Source organism: Scyliorhinus canicula, chromosome 20 (assembly GCF_902713615.1).
Source record: "Scyliorhinus canicula chromosome 20, sScyCan1.1, whole genome shotgun sequence".
Classification (NCBI taxonomy): domain Eukaryota; kingdom Metazoa; phylum Chordata; class Chondrichthyes; order Carcharhiniformes; family Scyliorhinidae; genus Scyliorhinus; species Scyliorhinus canicula.
In genome coordinates, this window is record NC_052165.1 from 2,017,503 (window position 1) to 2,043,497 (window position 25,995).

The following is a 25,995-nucleotide window of genomic DNA, read 5'->3' on the forward strand; positions in this document are numbered from 1 at the left end:
TCTCACCCCCCCCACCACCCCACCCCCAAAATGCCGGGTCTCACACCCCCCCCCCCAAAATGCCGGGTCTCCACCCCCCCCCCCAAAATGCCGGGTCTCCACCCCCCCCCCCCAAAATGCCGGGTCTCCACCCCCCCCCCAAAATGCCGGGTCTCAACCCCCCCCCCCCCCCCGAAATGCCGGGTCTCAACCCCCCCCCCAAAATGCCGGGTCTCACCCCCCCCCAAAATGCCGGGTCTCACCCCCCCCAAAATGCCGGGTCTGTCTCGCCTCCTCCTCCAAAAAACGCCGGGTCTCACCACTTCCGCAGCTGGTGAAACTGACGCGTATCGCGTCAGTCAGCTGCTGGCCCCTCCGGGAACGGAGATTGCCAGCTTAAAAGAAGGCCCGGACGCCGGAGTCATGCGCACCGATTTTTTTCGCAGGCAACCCGCGTTACGAAGGCCTACGGAGAATCCAGCCCCCGGTTAGAACAGGGACAGGAATGGTTGTTGGAAGTTCCGGGGTATAGATGTTTCAGTAAGAGTAGGGAAGGTGGTAAAAGAGGTGGAGGAGTAGCATTGTTAATCAAGGATAGTTTAACGGCTGCAGAAAGGCAGTTCGAAGGGGATCTGCATACTGAGGTAATATGGGCTGAAGTTAGAAATAGGAAAGGAGCGGTCACGTTGTTAGGAGTTTTCTATAGACCCCCAAATAGTAAGAGATATGGAGGAAGAAATTGCAAAACAGATTATGGATAGGTGTGGAGGTCTCAGGGTAGTTGTCATGGGTGACTTTAACTTTCCAAATATTGATTGGAACCTCTATAAGTCGAACAGTTCGGATGGGGCGGTTTTTGTACAGTGTGTGCAGGAGGGTTTCCTGACACAGTATGTGGATCGGCCGACAAGAGGGGCATTAGAATTCCTTGGTGGGTCGGATCAAGGAAAAGCCCAAGGCTTTTTACTCTTATGTGAGAAATAAAAGAACGACCAGGGTGAGGGTAGGGCCGGTCAAGGACAGTAGTGGGAACTTGTGCATGGAGTCAGAAGAAATAGGAGAGGCGTTGAATGAATACTTTTCTTCAGTGTTCACCAAGGAGAGGGGCCATGTTTTTGAGGATGAGAGTGTGATACAGGCGGGTAGGCTAGAGGAGGTAGATGTTCTGAGGAAGGATGTATTAGCAATTTTGAAAAACCTGATGTCGACAAGTCCCCTGGGCCAGATGGGATATATCCAAGGATTCTTTGGGAGGCAAGGGATGAGATTGCAGAGCCTTTGGCTTTGATCTTTGGGTCCTCACTGTCCACGGGGATAGTGCCAGAGGACTGGAGAGTGGCAAATGTTGTTCCTCTGTTCAAGAAAGGGAATAGAAATGACCCTGGTAATTATAGGCCGGTTAGTCTTACTTCGGTGGTCGGTAAGTTAATGGAAAAGGTCCTGAAGGATAGGATTTATGATCATTTGGAAAGATGCAGCTTAATCCGGGATAGTCAACACAGATTCGTGAAGGGTAAGTCTTGCCTCACAAATTTGATTGAATTCTTTGAGGAGGTTACTAGGTGCGTAGATGAAGGTAGAGCAGTTGATGTCGTATACATGGATTTTAGTAAGGCGTTTGATAAGGTTTCCCATGGTCGGCTCATGAAGAAAGTAAGGAGGTGTGGGATAGAGGGAAATTTGGCCAATTGGATAAGTAACTGGCTATCACATAGAAGACAGAGGGTGGTGGTGGATGGAAAATTTTCAGACTGGAGACCAGTTACCAGCGGTGTACCACAGGGATCAGTGCTGGGTCCTCTGCCATTTATGATTTTTATCAATGACTTGGAGGAGGGGGCTGAAGGGTGGGTCAGTAAATTTGCTGATGCCACCAAGATTGGTGCAGTAGTGGATGAGGTGGAGGGCTGTTGTAGGCTGCAAAGAGACATTGATAGGATGCAGAGCTGGGCTGAAAAATGGCAGATGGGGTTTAACCCTGATAAGTGCGAGGTGATTCATTTTGGTGGAAAAAATTTGAATGCGGATCACAGGGTCAACAGCAGGGTTCTGAGGAATGTGGAGGAACAGAGAGATCTTGGGGTTCATGTCCACAGATCTCTGAAGGTTGCCACTCAAGTGGATAGAGCCGTGAAGAAGGCCGATAGTGTGTTAGCGTTTATTAACAGGGGGCTTGAGTTTAAGAGCCGCGGGGTTATGCTGCAACAATACATGACCCTGGTGAGACCACATTTGGAGTATTGTGTGCAGTTCTGGTCACCTTATTATAGGAAGGATGTGGAAGCATTGGAAAGGGTGCAAAGGAGATTTACCTGGATGCTGCCTGGTTTGCAGGATAGGTCTTCTGAGGAAAGGTTGAGGGAGCTAGGGCTTTTCTCTTTGGAGCAGAGGAGGATGAGAGGCGACTTAATAGAGGTTTATAAGATGATGAGGGGGATAGATAGAGTGGACGTTCGGAGACTATTTCCTCGGGTGGATGTAGCTGTTACAAGGGGGCATAACTATAAGGTTCAGGGTGGGAGATATAGGAGGGATGACCGAGGTAGATTCTTTTCTCAGAGAGTGGTTAGGGTGTGGAATGGACTACCTACTGTGTTAGTGGAGTCGGACACTTTAGGAACTTTCAAGCAGTTATTAGATAGGCACATGGAGCACACCAGAATGACAGGGAGTGGGATAGCTTGATCTTGGTTTCGGACAATGCTCGGCAAAACATCGAGGGCCAAAGGGCCTGTTCTGTGCTGTACTGTTCTATGTTCTATCTATGTTCTATACTCCGGCGCCAGTTTTTGGGCGGGGGCAGGATTCACGCCAAGCCAGTCGGCCCCCTCCCTCCAGCAATTCAGTAAGCTTTAAAGTGCTGGTGGACAAGGATAAGAGTGGTCCTAGGGTGAATGTGCTAAATTAGGGGAGGGCTTATTATAACAACATTAGGCGGGAACTGAGATTGGGGGCGGGTGTTTGAGGGTAAATCAACATCTGACATGTGGGAGGTTTTCAAATGTCAGTTGAAAGGAATTCAGGACCGGCATGTTCCTGTGAGGAAGAAGGATACATACGGCAAATTTCAGGAACCTTGGAGAACGAGAGATATTGTAGGCCTCGTCAAAAAGAAAAAGGAGGCATTTGTCAGGGCTAGAAGGCTGGGAACAGACGATGCCTGTGTGGAATATAAGGAAAGTAGGAAGGAATTTAAGCAAGGACTCAGGAGGGCTAAAAGGGGGTCACGAAAAGTTATTGGCAAATAGGGTTAAGGAAAATCCCAAGGCTTTCTACACGTACATAAAAAGCAAGAGGGTAGCCAGGGAAAGGGTTGGCCCACTGAAGGATAGGCAACGGAATCTATGTGTGGAGCCAGAGGAAATGGGTGAGGTAATAAATGAATACTTTGCATCAGTATTCACCAAAGAGAAGGAATTGGTGAATGTTGAGTCTGGAGAAGGGTGTGTAGATAGCCTGGGTCACATTGAGATCCAAAAAGACGAGGTGTTGGGCGTCTTGAAAAATATTAAGATAGATAAGTCCCTAGGGCCTGATGGGATCTACCCCAGAATACTGAAGGAGTCAAGAGAGGAATTTGCTGAGGCCTTGACAGAAATCTTTGGATCCTCACTGTCTTCAGGTGATGTCCCGGAGGACTGCTGAATAGCCAATGTTGTCCCTTTGTTTAAGAAGGATAGCAAGGGTAATCCAGGGAACTACAGGCCGGTGGGCCTTATGTCAGTGGCAGGGAAATTACTGGAGAGAATTCTTCGAGACAGGATCTACTCCCATTAGGAAGCAAATGGACGTATTAGCGAGAGGCAGCATGGTTTTGTGAAGGGGAGGTTGTGTCTCACTAACTTGATAGAGTTTTTCGAAGAGGTGACAAAGGTGATTGATGCAAGTAGGGCAGTGGATGTTGTCTATATGAACTTCAGTAAGGCCTTTGACAAGGCCCCTCATGGCAGACTGGTACAAAAGGTGAAGTCACACGGGATCAGGGGTGAGCTGGCAAGGTGGATACAGAACTGGTTAGGTCACAGAAGGCAGAGAGTAGCAATGGAAGGGTGCTTTTCTAATTGGAGGGCTGTGACTAGTGGTGTTAGAACATAGAACATAGAACATTACAACGCAGTACGGGCCCTTCGGCCCTCAATGTTGCGCCGACCTGTGAAACCATCTGAAGCCTATCTGACCTACACTATTCCATTTTCATCCATATGTCTATCCAGTGACCACTTAAATGCCCTTAAAGTTGGCGCGTCTACTACTGTTGCAGGCAGGGCGTTCCACACCCCTACTACTCTCTGAGTAAAGAAACTGCCTCTGACATCTGTCCTATATCTACCACCCCTCAATTTAAAGCTATGTCCCCTCGTGTTGGTCATCACCATCCGAGGAAAGAGACTCTCACTGTCCACCCTATCTAACCCTCTGACTATCTTATATGTCTCTATTAAGTCACCTCTCAGCCTTCTCCTCTCTAACGAAAACAACCTCAAGTCCCTGAGCCTTACCTCGTAAGACCTTCCCTCCATACCAGGCAACATCCTAGTAAATCTCCTCTGAACCCTTTCCAAAGCTTCCACATCCTTCCTATAATGTGGTGACCAGAACTGCACGCAGTACTCCAGCAGCGGCCGCATCAGAGTTATGTACAGCTGCAGCATGGCCTTGTGGCTCCGAAACTTAATCCCCCTACTGATAAAGGCTAGCACACCATATGCCTTCTTAACAGCCCTATTAACCTGGGTGGCAACTTTCAGGGATTTATGTACCTGGATGCCGAGATCTCTCTGTTCATCTACACTACCAAGAATCTTGCCATTAGCCCAGTACTCTGCATTCCTGTTACTCCTTCCAAAGTGAACCACCTCACACTTATCCGCATTAAACTCCATCTGCCACCTCTCAGCCCAGCTCTGCAGCTTATCTATGTCCCTCTGTATCCTATAACATCCTTCAGCACTATCCACAACTCCACCGACCTTGGTGTCATCTGCAAATTTACTAACCCATCCTTCTACACCCTCTTCCAGGTCATTTATAAAAATGACAAACAGCAGTGGTCCCAAAACAGATCCTTGCGGTACACCACTAGTAACTGAACTCCAGGATGAACATTTGCCATCAACCACCACCCTCTGTCTTCTTTCAGCTAGCCAATTACTGATCCAAACCGCTAAATCACCTTCAATCCCATACTTCCTTATTTTCTGCAATAGCCTACCGTGGGGAACCTTATCAAACACCTTACTGAAATCCATATACACCACATCAACCACTTTACCCTCATCCACCTGTTTGGTCACCTTCTCAAAAAACTCAATAAGGTTTGTGAGGCATGACCTACCCTTCACAAAACCGTGTTGACTATCGCTAATCAACTTGTTCTTTTCAAGATGATTATAAACCCTGTCTCTTATAACTCTCTTATGTCTCTTATGTCTCTTTAGGGGCAGCAGGGTAGCATGGCGGTTAGCATAAATGCTTCACAGCTCCAGGGTCCCAGGTTCGATTCCCGGCTGGGTCACTGTCTGTGTGGAGTCTGCACGTCCTCCCCCTGTGTGCGTGGGTTTCCTCCGGGTGCTCCGGTTTCCTCCCACAGTCCAAAGATGTGCGGGTTAGGTGGATTGGCCATGCTAAATTGCCCATAGTGTCCTAATAAAGTAAGGTAGGGGGGGGGGGGGTTGTTGGGTTACGGGTATAGGGTGGATACGTGGGTTTGAGTAGGGTGATCATGGCTCGGCACAACATTGAGGGCCGAAGGGCCTGTTCTGTGCTGTACTGTTCTATGTTCTATGTTCTATAACCTTTTCCAACATTTTACCCACAACCGAAGTAAGGCTCACAGGTATATAATTACCAGGGTTGTCTCTACTCCCCTTCTTGATCAAGGGGACAACATTTGCTATCCTCCAGTCTTCCGGCACTATTCCTGTCGACAGAGACGACATAAAGATCAAGTACAAAGGCTCTGCAATCTCCTCCCTGGCTTCCCAGAGAATCCTAGGATAAATCCCATCTCGCCCAGGGGACTTATCTATTTTTACATTTTCCAAAATTGCTAACACCTCCTCCTTTTGAACCTCAATTCCATCTAGCCTGGTTGATTGAACCTGAGTGTTCTCCTCGACAACATTGTCTTTCTCCAGTGTAAACACTGACGAAAAATATCCATTTAACGCTTCCCCTATCTCCTCTGATTCCACACACAACTTTCCACTACTATCCTTGATTGGCCCTAATCTTTCTCTAGTCATTCTTTTGTTCCTGATATACCTATAGAAAGCCTTGGGGTTTTCCTTGATCCTATCCGCCAACGACTTTTCGTGTCCTCTCCTCGCTCTTCTTAACTCTCCCTTTAGGTCCTTCCTGGCTAACTTGTAACTCTCAAGTGCCCTAACTGAGCCTTCATGTCTCATCCTAACATAAGCCTTCTTCTTCCTCTTGACAAGTGCTTCAGCTTCCTTAGTAAACCACGGTTCCCTTGCTCGACAACTTCCTCCCTGCCTGACAGGTACATACTTATCAAGGACATGCAGTAGCTGTTCCTTGAAAAAGCTCCACATTTCGATTGTACCCATCCCCTGCAGTTTCCCTCCCCATCCTATACATCCTAAATCTTGCCGAATAGCATCATAATTGCCTTTCCCCCAGCTACAATACTTGCCTTGCGGTATATACCTATCCCTGCCCATTGCTAAAGTAAACATAACCGAATTGTGCTCACTATCACCAAAGTGCTCACCTACATCTAAATCTAACACCTGGCCGGGTTCATTACACAGTACCAAATCCAATGTGGCCTTGCCCCTTGTTGGCTTGTCTACATACTGTGTCAGAAAACTCTCCTGCACACACTGCACAAAAACTGACCCATCTATAGTACTTGAACTATAGTATTTCCAGTCAATATTTGATCCCTGCTCCACAGGGATCAGTGCTGGGACCTTTGCTATTCATAGTATATGTAAATGATTTGGAGGAAAATGTAACTGGTCTGATTAGTAAGTTTGCAGACGACACAAAGGTTGGTGGAATTGCGGATAGCGATGAGGACTGTCAGAGGATACAGCAGAATTTAGATCGTTTGGAGTCTTGGGCAGAGAGCTGGCAGATGGAGTTTTATCCGGACAAATGTGAGGTAATGCATTTTGGAAGGGCTAATGCAGGTAGGGAATATACGGTGAATGGTAGAACCCTCAAGAATATTGACAGTCAGAGAGATCTAGGTGTACAGGTCCACAGGTCACTGAAAGGGGCAACACAGGTGGAGAAGGTAGTCAAGAAGGCATGCGGCATGCTTGCCTTCATTGGCCGGGGCATTGAGTATAAGAATTGGCAAGTCATGTTGCAGCTGTATCGAACCTTAGTATGGCCTCTCTTGGAGTATAGTGTTCAATTCTGGTCGCCACACTACCAGAAGGATGCGGAGGCTTTAGAGAGGGTGCAGAAGAGATTTACCAGGATGTTGCCTGGAATGGAGGGCATTAGCTATGAGGAGCGGTTGAATAAACTCGGTTTGTTCTCACTGGAACGACGGAGGTTGAGGGACGACCTGATAGAGGTCTACAAAATTATGAGGGGTATAGACAGAGTGGATACTCAAAGGCTTTTTCCCCAGGGTAGAGGGGTCAATTACTAAGGGGCATAGGTTTAAGGTGCGAGGGGCAAGGTTTAGAGGAGATGTACGAGGCAAGTTTTTTACACAGAGGGTAGTGGGTGCCTGGAACTGGCTGCCGGAGGAGGTGGTGGAAGCAGGGACGATAGTGACATTTAAGGGGCATCTGGACAAATACATGAATAGGATGGGGATAGAGGGATACGGACCCAGGAAGTGTAGAAGATTGTAGTTTAGACGGGCAGCATGGTCGGCGCGGGCTTGGAGGGCCGAAGGGCCTGTTCCTGTGCTGTACTTTTCTTTGTTCTTTGTAATCTCCTTTTAGGAAGGAAATCTGCCGTCCTTACCCCGGTCTGGCCGACATGTGATCCCAGACCCACAACAACCTGGTTGACTGATAAATGCCCCTGACATGGCCCAGCCAGAACTCAATTCAAGGGCAATTAGGAATGGGCAACAAATGCTGACTTTGCCAGCGGCATGAAAGAGTAAATTTTGAAAAAGCACACTGTTTAAATGTGGGTTCTAAGTGTGATTGTCCAGGCTGATGTTTTATTTTTCTACAATCTATAACTATATTGTTGGAAAGCAGGTGCTAGTAATGGTTCTGTTGCTCCCTAAACCCATATTTTGTTTCTTTATTTGCCCATTAACATCTCCTTTTCCCTCACCCCATCACCCCTTTTGTTGCAAGGTCAACACCTCCACCCTTTCCCATAACCCAGTAACCCCACCCAACACTAAGGGCAATTTTGGACACTAAGGGCAATTTAGCATGGCCAATCCACCCAACCTGCACATCTTTGGACTGTGGGAGGAAACCGGAGCACCCGGAGGAAACCCACGCAGACATGGGGAGGAAGTGCAGACTCCGCACAGACAGTGACCCAAGCCGGAATCGAACCTGGGACCCTGAAGCTGTGAAGCGATTGTGCTATCCACTATGCTACCGTGCTGCCCCAATGAAAATTGCTTATTGTCGCAAGTAGGCTTCAATGAAGTTACTGTGAAAAGCCCCTAGTCACCACATTCCAGCGCCTGTTCGGGAGGCTGGTACAGGAATTGAACCATGCTGCTGGCCTGCCTTGGTCTGCTTTAAAAGCCAGCGTGTGCTAAACCAGCCTCTGTGTCCCAAAACATGTTAATCTCTTCCACCTTCTACCCTATCACAAGCTTCTCGTCTGTTCTTCCCTTCCCACCGCCCTTTCTCTGTCCCTAAAGTCATTAACCCAAAATGTTAACTGTTTTCCTCTCTCCACAGGTGTTGCTTCCACCTGCTGAGCATTTCTAGAATTTTCTGTTTTTATTTCAGGTTTGCGGGCCTCAGTATTGTATTTTTGATTTGGTTATATGTGACGAGGCACTGTAACGTGACGGCGTTAAGCACTGCCCAATTGACAGTTTGTGTCAACATTCCCGCGGTGATGAAGCCCATTGAGTAAATTCTCTGTTTCTGCCTTCCAGCCAGAGGCTCAGTGTGCCTATGTTCTGATAGTGACTGCAGTCTACTGGGTTTCTGAGGCTGTTCCTCTCGGTGCAGCAGCGATGGTTCCTGCCTTCCTCTTCCCATTGTTTGGAGTCCTCAAGGCCAGTGAAGTAAGAAAATAGTTAAATCTATCCATTATTCACAGTCTGTATTTATTATAAGCATGTATTTTCCTCCATTTGTGCAATGAGTACCAATGAAAGCAATTTAACCCAGGGCATGAGCAGTGATTAACTTTCCATTCATTGCCCCAGGATAGTGTGTCGACCCCAGAAAATTATTCTCACCATTTCAAAAGAAAAGTGTTGGTTGAGTAAGAAAAGGCACTGTCCTGTGATAGAGATATCTCTAACGGAGCCATGTCAGAGTGATACACTGAGAGTAGCGAGGAAGGTAAAACAATGTTGACCGATGGCTCGATGAAAGGATTTCACAGCCGTAAGCCCGAGGGAGCAGACGAGTGAGAGGCAGGGACTAGAATCAGACTAGCAGCACCAGAAGGGCGAGCGTAGCTGCTGCTGGGACTGCAGACGGAAAAGAAGATCAAGGCCAATGGATCCTCGGAGCAGATAAGAGCAGGTTTTTGAGCTGGGAGGGTTTGAGTGGGTTAGGGAGAGGGCCAGGTGGGTAGGGAGCAGGTTAGAAGGAAAGGAGGGTTCAGCCTGTGATTTAAATGAATAGTTCCCCTGAAAAGTGATCCCAGCCCCCCTCCTGCCCATCAAACTTTGAAGTTAGAAAATGGGACTTCCCGCTCCTGCCTTACTGCCCGTACCAGACATCATAAAGGTCTTCGGAATTTCTAGATGCTTCAAGGTGGATGAGTAAATTCTGATACTGTACATCAACACAGTGATTAGTGGGAATCTTCACTCGAGCTGTCTGCTGCTTCAAGCTGTCAATATCTCCAATTTCTACAATAATCCTTCATGCTTCAAAAGTATCCATCTTTTAAGAGCGTATTTTAGAGATTTGGATCCTTGTCTTCATCAGCAAGAGAGAATTTCATACTGATTCCCAAGATAACAGACTCCTTTTCCTCAGCTTTTATCACTCCTTGTTATAAGCCGCATGGGTCTCACGAGGTAGGGATGATCCACTACCCTGTGGAGCTAGCAGAATACAAGTTCCCTGATAAAGGGGGACCCTTAACACAGTTCATGTGTCTTTATATAGAGTCGGCCTGTCAGGCACCGACTAGAGAAGACCCAGTTGGGAACGACTGGAGCCGTATATAATAGTTTTTTTTTTTTCTTTTTTTTTTCTTTTTTTTTAATAAATTTAGATTAGCCAATTATTTTTTCCAATTAAGGGGCAATTTAGCGTGGCCAATCCGCCTACTCTGCACATCTTTGGGTTGTGGGGGCGAAACCCACGCAGACACGTGCAAACTCCACACGGACAGTGACCCAGAGCCGGGATCGAACCTGGGACCTCAGCGCCGTGAGGCGGCTGTGCTAACCACTAGGCCACCGTGCTGCCCTTCCGTATATAATAGTTAACGTGTCAAATAAAATAGGCTTTGTTTTTCTCTGCAACTCAGTGTGGACTCCTTTCGCTGCTCCTCACAAAAGCTACTTACTGCTACCCACATTTACTCTCTGCTTCACCCGACTGTCCAGATCCCCTGTCCAGTTTCTTTTATTTTATAAATTTAGAGTCCCCAATTCATTTAGCGTGGCCAATCCACCTAATCTGCACATCTTGGGTTGTGGAGGCGAAACTCAGCAAACACAGGAAGAATGTGCAAACTCCACACAGACAGTGACCCAGAGCCGGGATCGAACCTGGGACCTCAGCGCTGTGAGGCAGCAATGCAAAACTGCGCTACCGTGCTGCCCCCTGTCCAGTTTCAAGTTAACTCTGGATCTTTGCTTGTTCTTGTGGGCGATCCAGAGAAAGCGAAGAGTCAGATACAGTTCTCCAATTAATAGATGTGTGGATATTTCCTTTATTCAAACTATGGTTGGGCCAAGCTGGACCTTGGTTTCTGCTCATTATGGCCTCTTTGCCTTCAATCTCTGTTGTCAAAGAAGGTTAAAAGCAATTGGTTAGGGAGCTCTTGGTTTCTGGCTTCTTTCCCTTTTGTTTTGTGAACGTTTCCAGCAAATACGTCCCCAGACAGGCAACAATTTGATGTCACCATGAGCAGAAACAGTGATGGTCATGTGACTATGTGCCTCCCACGGTGAGTATAAGTGGAGAACAAAGCATAATTTTTTTAAAAACATTTGTTCATGGGATGTGTGCGTCGCAGGCTGTGCCAGAATTTATGCCCATCCCTAATTGGCCTTGAGGAGGCAGTTAAGAGTCAACCACATTGCTGTGGGTTTGGAGTCACATGTAGGCCAGACCGGGTAAGGACGGCAGATTTCCTTCCCTAAAGGACATAACGCACGGATTATGGAAGGAAGGGGAGTAACATAGAAAAATGATAGAGAAGGAATATTTGCAGATTAAGTAAACTGTTACAAAGGCCACCTGCAGCATACAGACTGCCCAAGGGGAACATTGAAAATGCTGTAAGACTAGATTACTGGGAAGTTAAAGTGTATATTTTATATATTGTGACAGTGCCTCCTAACTCAGTGCACCCAAAGATTCATTAAACATCTTATAGAACTGCCTGCAGTTCCGTTGAGTGGTACCACTCAGGTTTACTTTGTAGGAAAACTCCTAACACAGTCAGAGATACTCCTCTTAAAACCAGATGAATATCTGCAAAACACCATCAAAGAAACATCTCAAGAATGTGAAGAGTGAGTCTGAAGAGTTGTTGGTGGTGCAAGAACAACAGGATCTCCATCCACTTGAATGGCATGGTGGCACAGTGGTTAGCACTACTGCCTCACAGCGCCAGGGAACCGGGTTCAATTCCGGCCTTGGATGATTGTGTGGGTTTCCTCCGGGTGCTCCGGTTTCCTCCCGCAGACCAAAGATGTACAGGTTAGGTGGATTGGCCATGTGAAATTGCCCTTAGTGTCCAAAGATGTGCAGGTTAGATGGGATTATGAGGATAGAGCAGGGGAGTGGGCCGAGGCAGGGTGCACTTTTGGAGGGTCTGTGCAGACTCAATCGCCAAATAGCCTCTTTCTGCAATGTAAGGATTCTAAGGCTTCAATGGTTAACTTGCTCCAACATTTGAAAAACTATGGATTACTGGTCTTTCCATAAGCAGGTGTTAAAATCTCTTCAAGTTCAGCATTTCTGTGGTTATGTTTTGAACAAAAATTGAATTGCTTCAGCAAATGAGTTCACATTATTTAAAAAAGGACTGACTCCAGAAACAGACAAGGCTTTGAGCAGTAATGGTTGGGTGCACACACTGATTGATTTAAGCTTCAGCATTGGAGCCAGATAAAAACTGAGATTTAATATGAATTTGACAATCACAATCTCCAATGGCCATTGTGTCTTGGTTACGAATTAATTGCTGACTTCCCACCCTGAACAAATGTCTTTATTTTTTAATTACTTCATGGAATGTGGATGTCGCTGATATGACTAACATTTATTGCCTCACCCCACTGCTTTTGAGAAGGTGGCGATGAGGCATTATCTTGAACCACTCCAGGCCATGTGTTGGAGTGATTTCCACAGTGCTGTTGGCTAGCGATTTCCAGCATTATGAAAGTGATACGTTTCCAGGATGGTGTGCAACTTTGAGGGAAAATTGCCAGTGACGGTGTCCCATGCATCTGCTGCCTGTGTTCTTCTAATTAGTCTAAGTTGCATGTTGGTGAGTTGTTGTAAGTGGATCATATAAATGGTACAGGCTGCTGCAACCGTATGTCCGTGGTGGAGGGAGTTAATAGTGAGGATGATAAATGCAGTACCAGCCAAGCTGGCTTCTTTGTCCTGGATGCTGTTGAGCTTCTTGAATGTTGTGAAAACTATATGACTCCACTCAAATGGAGGGTATTTCCATCACACTCCTGACTTGTGCCCTGTACAAGATGGGCAGGCTGTGGAAAGTCCTAGGTGTGTATGTGTGTATAACAAGGATAAGGCCACAATCACTTCTTTGTATGTTAAGCTGCTTATGAATGTAATATTTTAGGTGCTTGAAACAATGATATAGTGAATTTCTGTTGCGTAGGAGTGAGTTACAGACTGTGAAATGCTCGTGGTGTCATGCACTGACTGCAAAACCTGAACACTTTTAGCTTTTGAGTTCTTCTGTAAACTGCAACGTACATCTGAACCTGATAACTCCCAACTGCAGGGTCATGCCACAAATTATTTGCAGTATGATATTTTCTGTTTGGATAAGATAACTAATTTATGTCTTAACTAACTTCTATTCAAATCAAACTATAATAAGCCCAATCAGAGGTGAGGATTACCATTTAATGCCAAACAGTTTAAAACTGTGGACCCATTTTCCTCCGTCCTGCCTGTGGGTCTGAGGTACCAGGAATACTTTTGATACAAATTGCTGTTAAGCCAGTATCATTCAGGCTTCAGAGTTTAGTTTAAATGATTAGTATTAAAGCAATTATTTCATTAATAAAAGAAATGAATACATTCTTATTTGCACAATAATGTGAACACACATTCCTCGTAATATGATGTGTTTCCATTAGTTTAATTGGATATGTGAACAAATGAACTGATGTATGTGAAATTATCGGTTCAGGATTAACTGTCACTCAGCATAAAATAGGAAATAACCAGTTGCAGGGGTTATGTTAATCAGCTCTGTAAAATGGAGTAAAAATGAAAATCTCCACCATACTGCATTAACTCAACATTATTACCATTTACAGTTTTCCCTTGAAGATTTCGCTGTGCAGTTCATGCTCTGTAACTACAAAGCAGGAGAATATATATTTTATATTATTGGGCAGTAACGGTAGCATTGTGGATAGCACAATTGCTTCACAGCTTCAGGGTCCCCAGGTTGATTCCGGCTTGGCTCACTGTCTGTGCGGAGTCTGCACGTTCTCCCCGTGTGTGCGTGGGTTTCCTCCGGTGCTCCGGTTTCCTCCCCACAGTCCAAAGATGTGCAGGTTGGGTGGATTGGCCATGATAAATTGCCCTTTGTGTTGGGTGGGGTTACTGGGTTATGGGGATAGGGTGGAGGTGTTGACCTTGGGTCGGGTGCTCTTTCCAAGAGCCGGTGCAGACTCGATGGGCCAGGTGGCCTCCTTTTGCACTGTAAATTCTATGATAATCTTTGATTATTATGATGTGGAGATGCCGGCGTTGGACTGGGGTGAGCACAGTAAGAAGTCTTACAACACCAGGTTAAAGTCCAACAGGTTTGTTTGAAACATTAGCTTTCGGAGCACTGATTCACCTGAGGAAGGAGCAGTGCTCCGAAAGCTAGTGTTTGAAACAAACCTTTTGGACTTTAACCTGGTGTTGTCAGACTCCTTACTATATTTTATTATTAAGAGCTTCATTTTGCTGAGGTTTCAGGCCAGTCCATATCAAACAACCTACTCTAAAAAACTCGGCCCGCATTTTGACAGCCGTGACCAATTCCACCACAGCAGTTGAGACAATCCACAACATCCTAAAATAAAGTCAATTCACCCTATCTCTCAATGTTAACAGACCCTTTAAAACTTCCAGGATCTGGATCAGCATCATGATCAATAACTAATCAGTTCCTCCTTGGGCTGTACTCTAGCTGTGTACCCACAATTGTTGAAAACAGTCCATTTTTTTTCAGATTATTTACAGATAAACAGACCTGAAAACAAGGGTGAAAACATTACCTCTGCCCATCTTCAAAGATGGGGCTATTGAAGTTTTTATGGTTTACCAGAGCAGGCAAAAAAAGAAGAGGTATCCAAACTTTCCTACAATGTGTTACTGTGATGGCTAAACACTATTTTGTAGGTAACTTATACTTTAAACCACAGAACAGACATTTCTCTTTTTGCTTCAATGATAAGTGAAAAAATACTGTAATATTTAGCACTATCTTTTAACTAGACAGTCAATTCTCCCACAATCAGTCCAAAATGATTATTAGCACTCGAGGGTTTACTTTTGATCTTCTTTCCCAACCTGGAAACTTTTCATTTCAGAATTGTCCTTCACAGTGTAAGTTTTCCTGGAAACTTCCCCCCTCTAGCTAAAGCTTTTAAATCTTTGAGCCATGTTTAAACTACCCTTGAATTTGATACAGAGTCTACCAAAACAAACCTGTCTGTGATATCCAGTGATATTTTAGAAAAGCCTCTAACGCAATATCACAATGACTTCCTCTGTATCATTCCCATCTCAAAGCCAATCACATGCCGATATGAATTATCCAGATGGAAGTGATGATTTGTTATTCTTTATACTCCAACTCTATCATGGAATTATACGAACAGTTTGAAGCATACTTATTTACCACCTGACATTCTCAATGCTTTTCTGGGACTTTCAAGACTAGTCTATCCACTTTTAAGAACATAAGAACTAGGAGCAGGAGTAGGCCATCTGGTCCCTCGAGCCTGCTCCGCCATTCAATTAGATCATGGCTGATCTTTTGTGGACTCAGCTCCACTTTCCGGCCCGAACACCATAACCCTTAATCCCTTTATTCTTCAAAAAAACTATCTATCTTTACCTTAAAACATGTAATGAAGGAGCCTCAACTGCTTCACTGGCAAGGAATTCCATAGATTCACAACTCTTTGGGTGAAGAAGTTCCTCCTAAACTCAGTCCTAAATCTACTTCCCCTTATTTTGAGGCTATGTCCCCTAGTTCTGCTGTCACCCGCCAGTGGAAACAACCTGCCCGCATCTATCCTATCTATTCCCTTCATAATTTAAATGTTTCTATAAGATCCCCCCTCATCCTTCTAAATTCCAACGAGTACAGTCCCAGTCTACTCAACCTCTCCTCATAATCCAACCCCTTCAGCTCTGGGATTAACCTAGTGAATCTCCTCTGCACACCCTCCAGCGCCAGTACATCCTTTCTCAAGTAAGGAGACCAAAACTGAACACAATACTCCAGGTGTGGCCGCACTAACACCTTATACAATTGCAACATAACCTCCCTAGTCTTAAACTCCATCCCTCTAGCAATGAAGGACAAAATTCCATTTGCCTTCTTAATCACCTGTTGCACTTGTAAACCAACCTTCTGTGACTCATGCACTAGCACACCCAAGTCTCTCTGAACAGCGGCATGCTTTAATATTTTATCGTTTAAATAATAATCCCGTTTGCTGTTATTCCTACCAAAATGGATAACCTCACATTTGTCAACATTGTATTCCATCTGCCAGATCCGAGCCCATTCACTTAACCTATCCAAATCCCTCTGCAGACTTCCAGTATCCTCTGCACTTTTCGCTTTACCACTCATCTTAGTGTCATCTGCAAACTTGGACACATTGCCCTTGGTCCCCAACTCCAAATCATCTATGTAAATTGTGAACAATTGTGGGCCCAACACGGATCCCTGAGGGACACCACTAGCTACTGATTGCCAACCAGAGAAACACCCATTTATCCCAACTCTTTGCTTTCTATTAATTAACCAATCCTCTATCCATGCTACTACTTTACCCTTAATGCCATGCATCTTTATCTTATGCAGCAACCTTTTGTGTGGCACCTTGTCAAAGGCTTTCTGGAAATCCAGATATACCACATCCATCGGCTCCCCGTTATCTACTGCACTGGTAATGTCCTCAAAAAATTCCACTAAATTAGTTAGGCACGACCTGCCCTTTACGAACCCATGCTGCGTCTGCCCAATGGGACAATTTCTATCCAGATGCCTCGCAATTTCTTCCTTGATGATAGATTCCAGCATCTTCCCTACTACCGAAGTTAAGCTCACTGGCCTATAATTTCCTGCTTTCTGCCTACCTCCTTTTTTAAACAGTGGCGTCACGTTTGCTAATTTCCAATCCACCGGGACCACCCCAGAGTTGAGTGAATTTCGGTAAATTATCACTAGTGCATCTGCAATTTCCTTAGCCATCTCTTTTAGCACTCTGGGATGCATTCCATCAGGGCCAGGAGACGTGTCTACCTTTAGCCCCATTAGCTTGCCCATCACTCCCTCCTTAGTGATAACAATCCTCTCAAGGTCCTCACCTGTCATAGCCTCATTTCTATCAGTCACTGGCATGTTATTTGTGTCTTCCACTGTGAAGACCGACCCAAAAAACCTGTTCAGTTCCTCAGCCATTTCCTCATTTCCCATTATTAAAACTCCCTTCTCATCCTCTAAAGGACCAATATTACCTTAGCCACTCTTTTTTGTCTTATATATTGTAAAACTTTTACTGTCTGTTTTATATTTGAGCAAGTTTACTCTCATACTCTATCTTACTCTTCTTTACGGCTTTTTTAGTAGCTTTCTGTTGCCCCCTAAAGATTTCCCAGTCCTCTAATCTCCCAGCAATCTTTGCCGCTTTATATGCTTTTTCCTTCAATTTGATACTCTCCCTTATTCCTTAGATATCCATGGTCGATTTTCCCTCTTTCTTCCGTCCTTCCTTTTTGTTGTATAACCTTTGCTGAGCACTGTGAAAAATCGCTTGGAAGGTTCTCCACTGTTCCTCAACTGTTCCACCATAAAGTCTTTGCTCCCAGTCTACCTTAGCTAGTTCTTCTCTCATCCCCTTGTAATCTCCTTGTTTAAACACAAAACACTAGTATTTGATTTTACTTTCTCACCCTCCATCTGTATTTTAAATTCCACCATATTGTGATCGGTCCTTCCGAGAGGATCCCTAACTATGAGATCATGAATCAATCCTGTCTCATTACACAGGACAAGATCTACGACCGCTTGTTTAGCACCTTCTTGCCTGCCAAACAATCTGGTTATCCTTTAATCTCTAACAATCAAGCCATCCAGGTTTGTAGTAAGGCAAACCTCCGAGCCGATCACGAGGACACCTTTCATTGTACCTTAAATAAAAGACACAGTGCAAAACAAAACAATCTCAGAGACTGATAATTGAAACAATGACCTCACAGAGACTGCAGCTTTGGTGTAGACACCGGTTAACCGGCATTTTTTAGGACAGCGGCTGATACCTGCGCTGTATAGTTTCTCCCAACAACAATGGGAAATGTTTTTTGTCCAGTTTTTTTTGATGAAGATAGGTTTCAGAAGTGCCTGTAAATATTGAAGCGAGTTCCTTTAATTCCTGTCTTCAATTTAAAGCTCAGTGATGCCGAATAACAATTTTATAATGGTATTATAATGAAGGGGTAAAGATTATTCAAAATGGGTCTTATGTCATATGCTGACTCGTTCATTTGACTTCTCAGGATTTGTTCCAACATTTATTAGCCAAAGTTCAAGGAAGCAAATCTGAAGCTCAGCTTTTTAAAATCTACCTGACTCAGTCATTTTCAATCTGCCTTCCTGGGTTTCCAGATTGGTGTCAGAGTTCCTTGAGGCATCTGAAATGTGAGGCACATGCTGCAGGCTACATTATAATTTACAGTAACATTCTTGGAAATGCTATTTAGAGGAGAGTCTTGGAGTTTTATGCTTCATCCCCAACGCCTGTGTCATGATGCTTCTGATTATAAATAGCAGTCTTACCCAAAACAACGAATCAGCCCTCGCCACCTTTGGTTTTATTTCTCTTTCCTTCCTGTTTTCTCCTGGGATATGATTAACTGGTAGTCTGATTCTTTCCCTTTGGAGCAATCCTCCTTGCTCAGCTTTGGCAGTGAGGACACTGTCACCGAGTTGATTTGACATTCACAGAAGTTAACATTAGAGGAGTAATTACTGGATAATGAACAGGAGATGGACCCCCAGCTAATTTACTTTCCCCTGGATTTGAAGCCAGTTTGAACACTTACATTATTGCCCAGCTGGAATCAAGACTTGGCACAAACCATTATTGAAGTCGTTGATCGGTCCCTATTACTGGGACCCAAGCCCCAAGGCAGGGCCGGCAAGCTGCTGAAATCTCCATTCACATTGGGACTGGAAGATGGTGCTGGGGGTGGTCAGGGCTGGGAAATCCCAGCCCATTTCTATGCTTCACACCATGTCAGACCAGGCATGTGCCCACTGAGCCACTTTGACACGCTTCTTTGCAAAGCTCAGTAAGCTACTTTCACAACATCTGAACCCATCCCACCCCTCCCACCCCCACCCCACTCCATTTCCAAACGGATTTTTAACAGCCAGGAGAGATGCATCCAAAGGACGGCCACCCGTGCCTCACCCCTTTTGAAAATATCAAATTCCCAGAAACAGATGGTAGTGCAAAGGATTCATCCTGTAAATGAGCAGTGATATATGAAATGACAGACAACTTTAATGACCGATTTATTGCCTTTTCTCAAAATTGTTAACAACTGGCAAGGCAGTATTTATTGTCCATTGCTAATAGGCAGACAGATCTCTAATGGGTAGCACAGTGATTAGCACTGTTGCTTCACAGAGCCAGGAATCCAGGTTCAATTCCCGGTTTGGGTCACTGTCTGTGCGGAATCTGCGCGTTCTCCTCGTGTCTGTGTGAGTTTCCTCCGGGTGCTCCGGTTTCCTCCCACAGTCCAAAGATGTGCAGGTTAGGTGGATTGGACGTTCTGAATTCTCCCTCTGTGTACCCGAACAGGCGCCGGAATGTGGCGACGAGGGGATTTTTCACAGTAACTTCAGTGCAGTGTTAATGTAAGCCGACTTGTGACAATAAAGATTATTAGATTGTTATTAATTACCCTTGAAGAGGTGGAAGTCCAGTAGGTGCTCTGATGGTGTCGTTAGGCAGGCAATGTGCCAGGATTTTAATTCAATGGTGATGACGGAACAGTGGTATGTTTCTATGTCATGACGATGTGTGACTTGGAGGGCAACCTTCAGATGCTAGTGCTTCCATTCTCCTGTCCCCCTTCTTCTCCCAGGCAATAGAAGTTGCTGCTCTAGTGCCTTTAAAATGGCAGAATCACCAAATTGTATATAACCCGTCCAATATTAATTATCCACTGTTTCATTCTTTGCAATAGTTCACATACTCAGCTCTACCCACCATTTTCCATGTTTCCAATTGATTCACAACGCTAACTACCTAAGCTTGATTTTAATTAAGTGCTGCTTTGCTCGCCCATAGTGTGATAAGGTACACGTGGTATTTCTAAAAGGCTGTAATTACCTTGGCATGGAGCGGTCACACAAATATTAACCTGCTGTGATATTCCTCAGTCGCCAACGTGGAAAGTCTCTATTATGGCAGAAGCTGGATTTGTCTTATTAAATCAACTTCTTTGCCGCCCAACAGCCCCCTTTTAGGGTAGCAGCAGCCCCCCCCCCCCCCCCCCCCCCCACCCATATTCCAGTAGTTGACAGTCTCATTCATTCAGTATGAGGCAAGCAGCAATCTGACGCCAGATAGGACATTGTGCTTGATGATGTCAAGGGCCTTGGAATGGGCGTCTGGCCAGCTTCCTCATACTGAGGCAGCTGAGACTTAGTTACAGAAGCAGCATTTAAAACATGTGTTACTGGAGGGCCCTTTGTTCAGAGTGATCAGCGAAACTTGGCAAGTGCTGCTGGAAGCAGAACCAGCAAAACAAAACCAAAGAAAGTTAGGAAAATATTGGTCTTAAAGGCACCCACATGAACAGGAAGGTTGGTGTGAGCTTGGTGATCAGACAGGCATTTGTGTGAGAAATGGGTTTACTTGACTGGGAGATACTGCTCTGCCCTCTCAGAACAGGAAAGGTTTATATATACTTGCTTCTGATAAAAGGGAATCATACAAAATGTGAGGTTTGTATTTTCTGCCCATTGCATTGTTGAACACCTTTGAAAGAGAAGTTGTGATTTTCTGTTACGGGTGCGTTGCAGTAACAGTGCTACTTTGGGAACAGACAGGCATTCCTGCCAACCCTTCACACTGACTAACTATCAGCTTTCTCTGTCTATTTGGAAAGTGAAACATGAACAGAGTGTGGTAGCCATAAGAGGAAAAGGATTTTCACAATTAACTGCCTGTGTTTCAGGGTTTCAACAAAGTGGACAGACACTAAGAGGCACAATTGTGTCTTTATGAACACGAGCGAACAAATCATAGATATCATAGAATGCAGAAGGAGGCCATTCGGCCCATTGAGTCTGCACCGGCTCTTGGAAAGAGTATCCTACCCAAGGTCAACACCTCCACCCTATCCCCATAACCCAGTAACCCCACCCAACACTAAGGGCAATTTTGGACACTAAGGGCAATTTATCATGGCCAATCCACCTAACCTGCACATCTTTGGACTGTGGGGGGGAAACCGGAGCACCCGGAGGAAACCCACGCACACACGGGGAGGATGTGCAGACTCCACACAGTGACCCAAGCTGGAATCGAACCTGGGACCTGGAGCTGTGAAGCAAATGTGCTATCCACAATGCTACCGTGCTGCCGTGTGTGAATGAACAAGCTTTTGTGTCTGTATCCACATGTGCGCAGATCAGTTCATTCGGGTCTAGGAGGATTCAATGGTAGGTGTACTGACCTCAAGAAGGAATGCATTTAAATCAAGACCCTTCACTCAGGTTGAAATGTTGCAATCATTGACAAAGGAACAAAGCTCAGTGTTCACTGAACAAGCAACTTCCCACAGAGTTTTCATGGGCTTGAGAATAGACACCTACTCTAATCAGGTATCAGATTGGGCACAACATCCTCTGTCGGACACCTGTGGGACTGGACCACGTATCGACAGCCTTAGGCCATTGCCTGAGGCCCCACCTCCCGATGCTCCGCCCCTGACGGACGAAGTGGGTCTCTCATGGTCTCATCTGTCGGGAACTCAGTGTGGCGGTTACGGACTCAGTACAGCGCTGCCACAGTCAGGGGAGGGCTGATCTGCGGTTAGGGGGCCATTTTTCGGGCTGGGAGCACTGTGGTGGGGTAGTCCAGGGTGCTCGAGTCGGCCGAAGGGAGGGGCTATTTTGCAGGCCGCCACCGTGCGCATGCGTGGTCACGGACCCAGCAATTCTCTGGGGTGTACCGGCAGCTAGAGCCAGGTGCTCTACACTGCCTCCCTGCTGGCCCCCAGCAAAACAGGGAATCAGTGGCCATTTTGGGCAAGTGTGCCTCATTCCTCATTGAGCCACGCAGAGTCTGAAACATGAGTATGAAACACAGGCTAGACATTAGATTTAATCAAGTACAGAATCATAGAATTTACAGTGCAGAAGGAGGCCATTCGGCCCATCGAGTCTGCACCTACTCTTCGAAAGAGCACCCTACCTAAACGCACCTCTCCACCATATCCCGGTTACCCAGTAACCCCACCCAACCTTTTTGGACACTAAGGGGCAATTTATCACGGCCAATCCATCTAACCTGCACCTCTCTGGACTGTGCGAGGAATCCGGAGCACCCGAAGGAAACCCACGCAGACACGGGGAGAATGTGCAGACTCCACACAGACAGGGACTCAGCTGGGAATCGAATCTGGGACCCTGGAGCTCTGAAGCAGCTGTGTTAACCACTGTGCTACCGTGCCCCTCTACATATATGAAATAAATATTGGGAAATACAACTGGAATTAATAGAGGGAGACACAAGAGACAAATAAAATGTTAAAAAAAGTTATGATTTTAAAACTCCAAAGCAGCAGTAATTATCATATCGCATGTTAAAAATTCACTGACTCCTAAATTCACCAGCCCTAACTTTAACTAGTATCCTTCATGTGGAAGTGAGCAATCCAAGTTCACAACATTGCAATTATTTCAATACCAAGGGGGCGGGATTCTCTGTTCCTGCCAGCCGGGTTTTCCTGAGCAGCTTGCCGTCGCCGGCAGTGGGATTCTCTGTTTCCTGCCAGACGGGATTCCTGAGCAGCTTGCCGTCGCCGGCAGTGGGATTCTCCGTCTCGCCAGCCGGGTTTTCCTGGGCAGCTTGCCCTCGCCGGCAGCGGGATTCTCCGTCTCGTCAGCCGGGATTCTTGGGCAGCTTGTCCTCGCCGGCAGCGGGATTCTCCGTCTTTCCAGCCGGGATTCCTGGGCAGCTTGCCCTCGCTGGCAGCGGGATTCTCCGTCTCACCAGCCGGGATTCCTGGGCAGCTTGCCCTCGCCGGCAGTGGGATTCTCTGTTCCCGCCAGCCGGGTATTCCTGGGCAGCTTGCCCTCGCCGGCAGCGGGATTCTCCGTCTCACCAGCCGGGATTCCTGGGCAGCTTGCCCTCGCCGGCAGCGGGATTCTCTGTTCCCGCCTGCCGGGTTTTCCTGGGCAGCTTGCCCTCGCTGGCAGCGGGATTCTCCGTCTCACCAGCCGGGATTCCTGGGCAGCTTGCCCTCGCCGGCAGCGGGATTCTCCGTCTCACCAGCCGGGATTCCTGGGCAGCTTGCCCTCGCCGGCAGCGGGATTCTCTGTTCCTGCCTGCCGGGTTTTCCTGAGCAGCTTGCCCTCGCCGGCAGCGGGATTCTCCGTCTTGCCAGCCGGGTTTTCCTGGGCAGCTTGCCCTCGCTGGCAGCGGGATTCTCTGTTCCTGCCTGCCGGGTTTTCCTGGGCAGCTTGCCCTCGCCGGCAGCGGGATTCTCTGTCATTGATCTTTCTTACCCTTGTGGAAAATACCCTGCTCTTTGCTTGAGATTTCCCCATTGGCATTCTGCCATGGAGGCCAATGGGCAAACATGTTGGCTCTGTCACAACCCATGGAGAGCACATCGTCACACTTAAAATGTTACTTTTTAAATAAAACTGAATTGTAAATAAAATCCCTCAAGTGGTAAAAGTCAATTTGTAACTCCATTTCGTTGATCAATGCGTCAGAGACAGGGCTAAAGTTCCCTCTTTAAAGTCACATCGATGTCTGCTCAGCAATTAACACGTACACTGAACTGTGACTAAATAAAGAAAAGTGCATTCTGAGGGGTGAGATACTCACCCAGCAAAGAGGCAACTCTCCTTACTGGGAGAGAAGTGATCATTGAGAGGGTGAGACTGCAGATACTGGTCTGATGTCTGTGAACTGTGGGATAGGTTACATTCACCTCTTTGCTAATGAGCTGACATTTGAGCACTGTGAGGTAAAAGGGAGGGAGTTTGAACTTCAACCACTAACTTTTTCACAGAATGATTCGGAGTGTGTCAAATAACTTCACTAAAATTCATAGGAAAGTGTCAGCATATTGCAGTACCTGTATTAAAGAAGGGGGATCTTTCTGCAATACACGATATGGCAGCCAGATTGACAATGGCTTTGTGCCCGTGTGACCATTCCTAGCGGAATGGAATTTTGTTTCATCCTGTTCTCAAGCATGGAATCAATATCCTGGGGGTTACCATTTATCAGAAACTGAACTGGACCAGGCAGATTAATGCTGCGGCTACCAGAGCAGGTCAGAGGCTGGGAATCCTGTGGCGAGTAACTCACTCCCCAAAGCCTGTACACCATTCTCATACCAAGTACAAGTCAGGAGTATGATGGAATACTCTCCACTTGCCTGGATGAGCGCAGCTCTAACAACACTGAAGAGGTGTGGTGGTATGATTAGCATAGCTGCCTGCTATTGGTGCAGAACACCGGCTTACCATTGGCCCTGGTTGGTCACGTGCCTCTCGACCAGTTGGTTGAGACCAGTCATGTGACAGCTCCCCGATTGGTCGAGAGGCTGAGTTAACCCCGCCTCCAGGGCGGGGTATAAATACCCAGTATTCCCGGCGGTTGTCCTACTGTAATCGACCGCAGGGCTCACATCTAGTAGATTAAAGCCATACTTTTGTTTAGCAACTCGTCTCGCGTTCAATTGATGGTACATCAAGAGGTTCAACACCATCCAGGACAAAACAGTCTGCTTGATGGTTCCCCCTTCCACAAACATTCAATCCTTCCACCGCCGACACAGTGGCAGCCGTGTGTACCATCTACAACTCACCAAGGCTCCTCAGGCAACACCTTCCAAACCCATGACCCCTACCACATAGAAGGACAAGAGCAGCAGACACCTGGGAACCCCACCACCTGGAGGTTCCCCTCCAAGTCACTCACCACCCTGACTGGGAAATATATCGGCTGTTCATTTTAGGAAGGATGTGGAAGCTTTGGAAAAGGTGCAAAGGAGATTTACCAGGATGTTGCCTGGAATAGAGAGTAGGTCTTACGAGGAAAGGTTGAGGGTGCTAGGCCTTTTCTCATTAGAACGGAGAAGGATGAGGGGTGACTTGATAGAGGTTTATAAGATGATCAGGGGAATAGATAGAGTAGACAGTCAGAGACTTTTTCCCCGGGTGGAACAAACCATTACAAGGGGACATAAATTTAAGGTGAATGGTGGAAGATATAGGGGGAATGTCAGAAGTAGGTTCTTTACCCAGAGAATAGTGGGGGCATGGAATGCACTGCCTGTGGAAGTAGTTGAGTCGGAAACATTAGGGACCTTCAAGCGGCTATTGGATAGGTACATGGATTATGGTAGAATAATGGAGTGTAGATTAATTTGTTTTTAAGGGCAGCACGGTAGCATTGTGGATAGCACAATTGCTTCACAGCTCCAGGGTCCCAGGTTCGATTCCGATTTGGGTCACTGTCTGTGTGGAGTCTGCACATCCTCCCCGTGTGTGCGTGGGTTTCCTCCGGGTGCTCCGGTTTCCTCCCACAGTCTAAAGTTGTGCAGGTTGGGTGGATTGGCTATCAGAAATTGCCCTTAGATTATCATAGAATTTTGGACACTATGATTAAACTAGAACAAAAGTTCATCACAACATCGTCGGCCGAAGGGCCTGTTCTATGTTCCTTCACTGTTGCTGGGTCAGAATTCTAGAACTCCCTCCCTAACAGCACTGTGGGTGTACGTACACCTCAGGGACTGCAGCGGTTCAAGAAGACAGTTCACTATCACCTTCTGAAGGGCAATTAGGGATGGGCAATAAATGCTGGCCTAGCCAGTGACATCCACATCCTGTAAATTAGCTTTTAAAAAATGGTTAAAGCTGGGAGCTTCTGCCAGAAGTCAAAGGTGTGAGGTTAAAACAAAGGCTGCATTTGCT

General features: G+C 46.3%; 1 protein-coding gene across 3 annotated transcripts in view; it reads left to right on the forward strand.

Moving 5' to 3' along the window:
* Positions 1 to 25,995, forward strand: part of slc13a4 (solute carrier family 13 member 4) — a 230,306-nt gene that overhangs the window by 139,408 nt on the left and 64,903 nt on the right. For all 3 annotated transcript variants that reach the window (XM_038780533.1, XM_038780531.1, XM_038780532.1), the window contains exon 2: positions 9,050 to 9,181. In XM_038780533.1, coding sequence (XP_038636461.1) covers positions 9,050 to 9,181 — 132 coding nt within the window. The remainder of the gene's footprint in view (positions 1 to 9,049; positions 9,182 to 25,995) is intronic.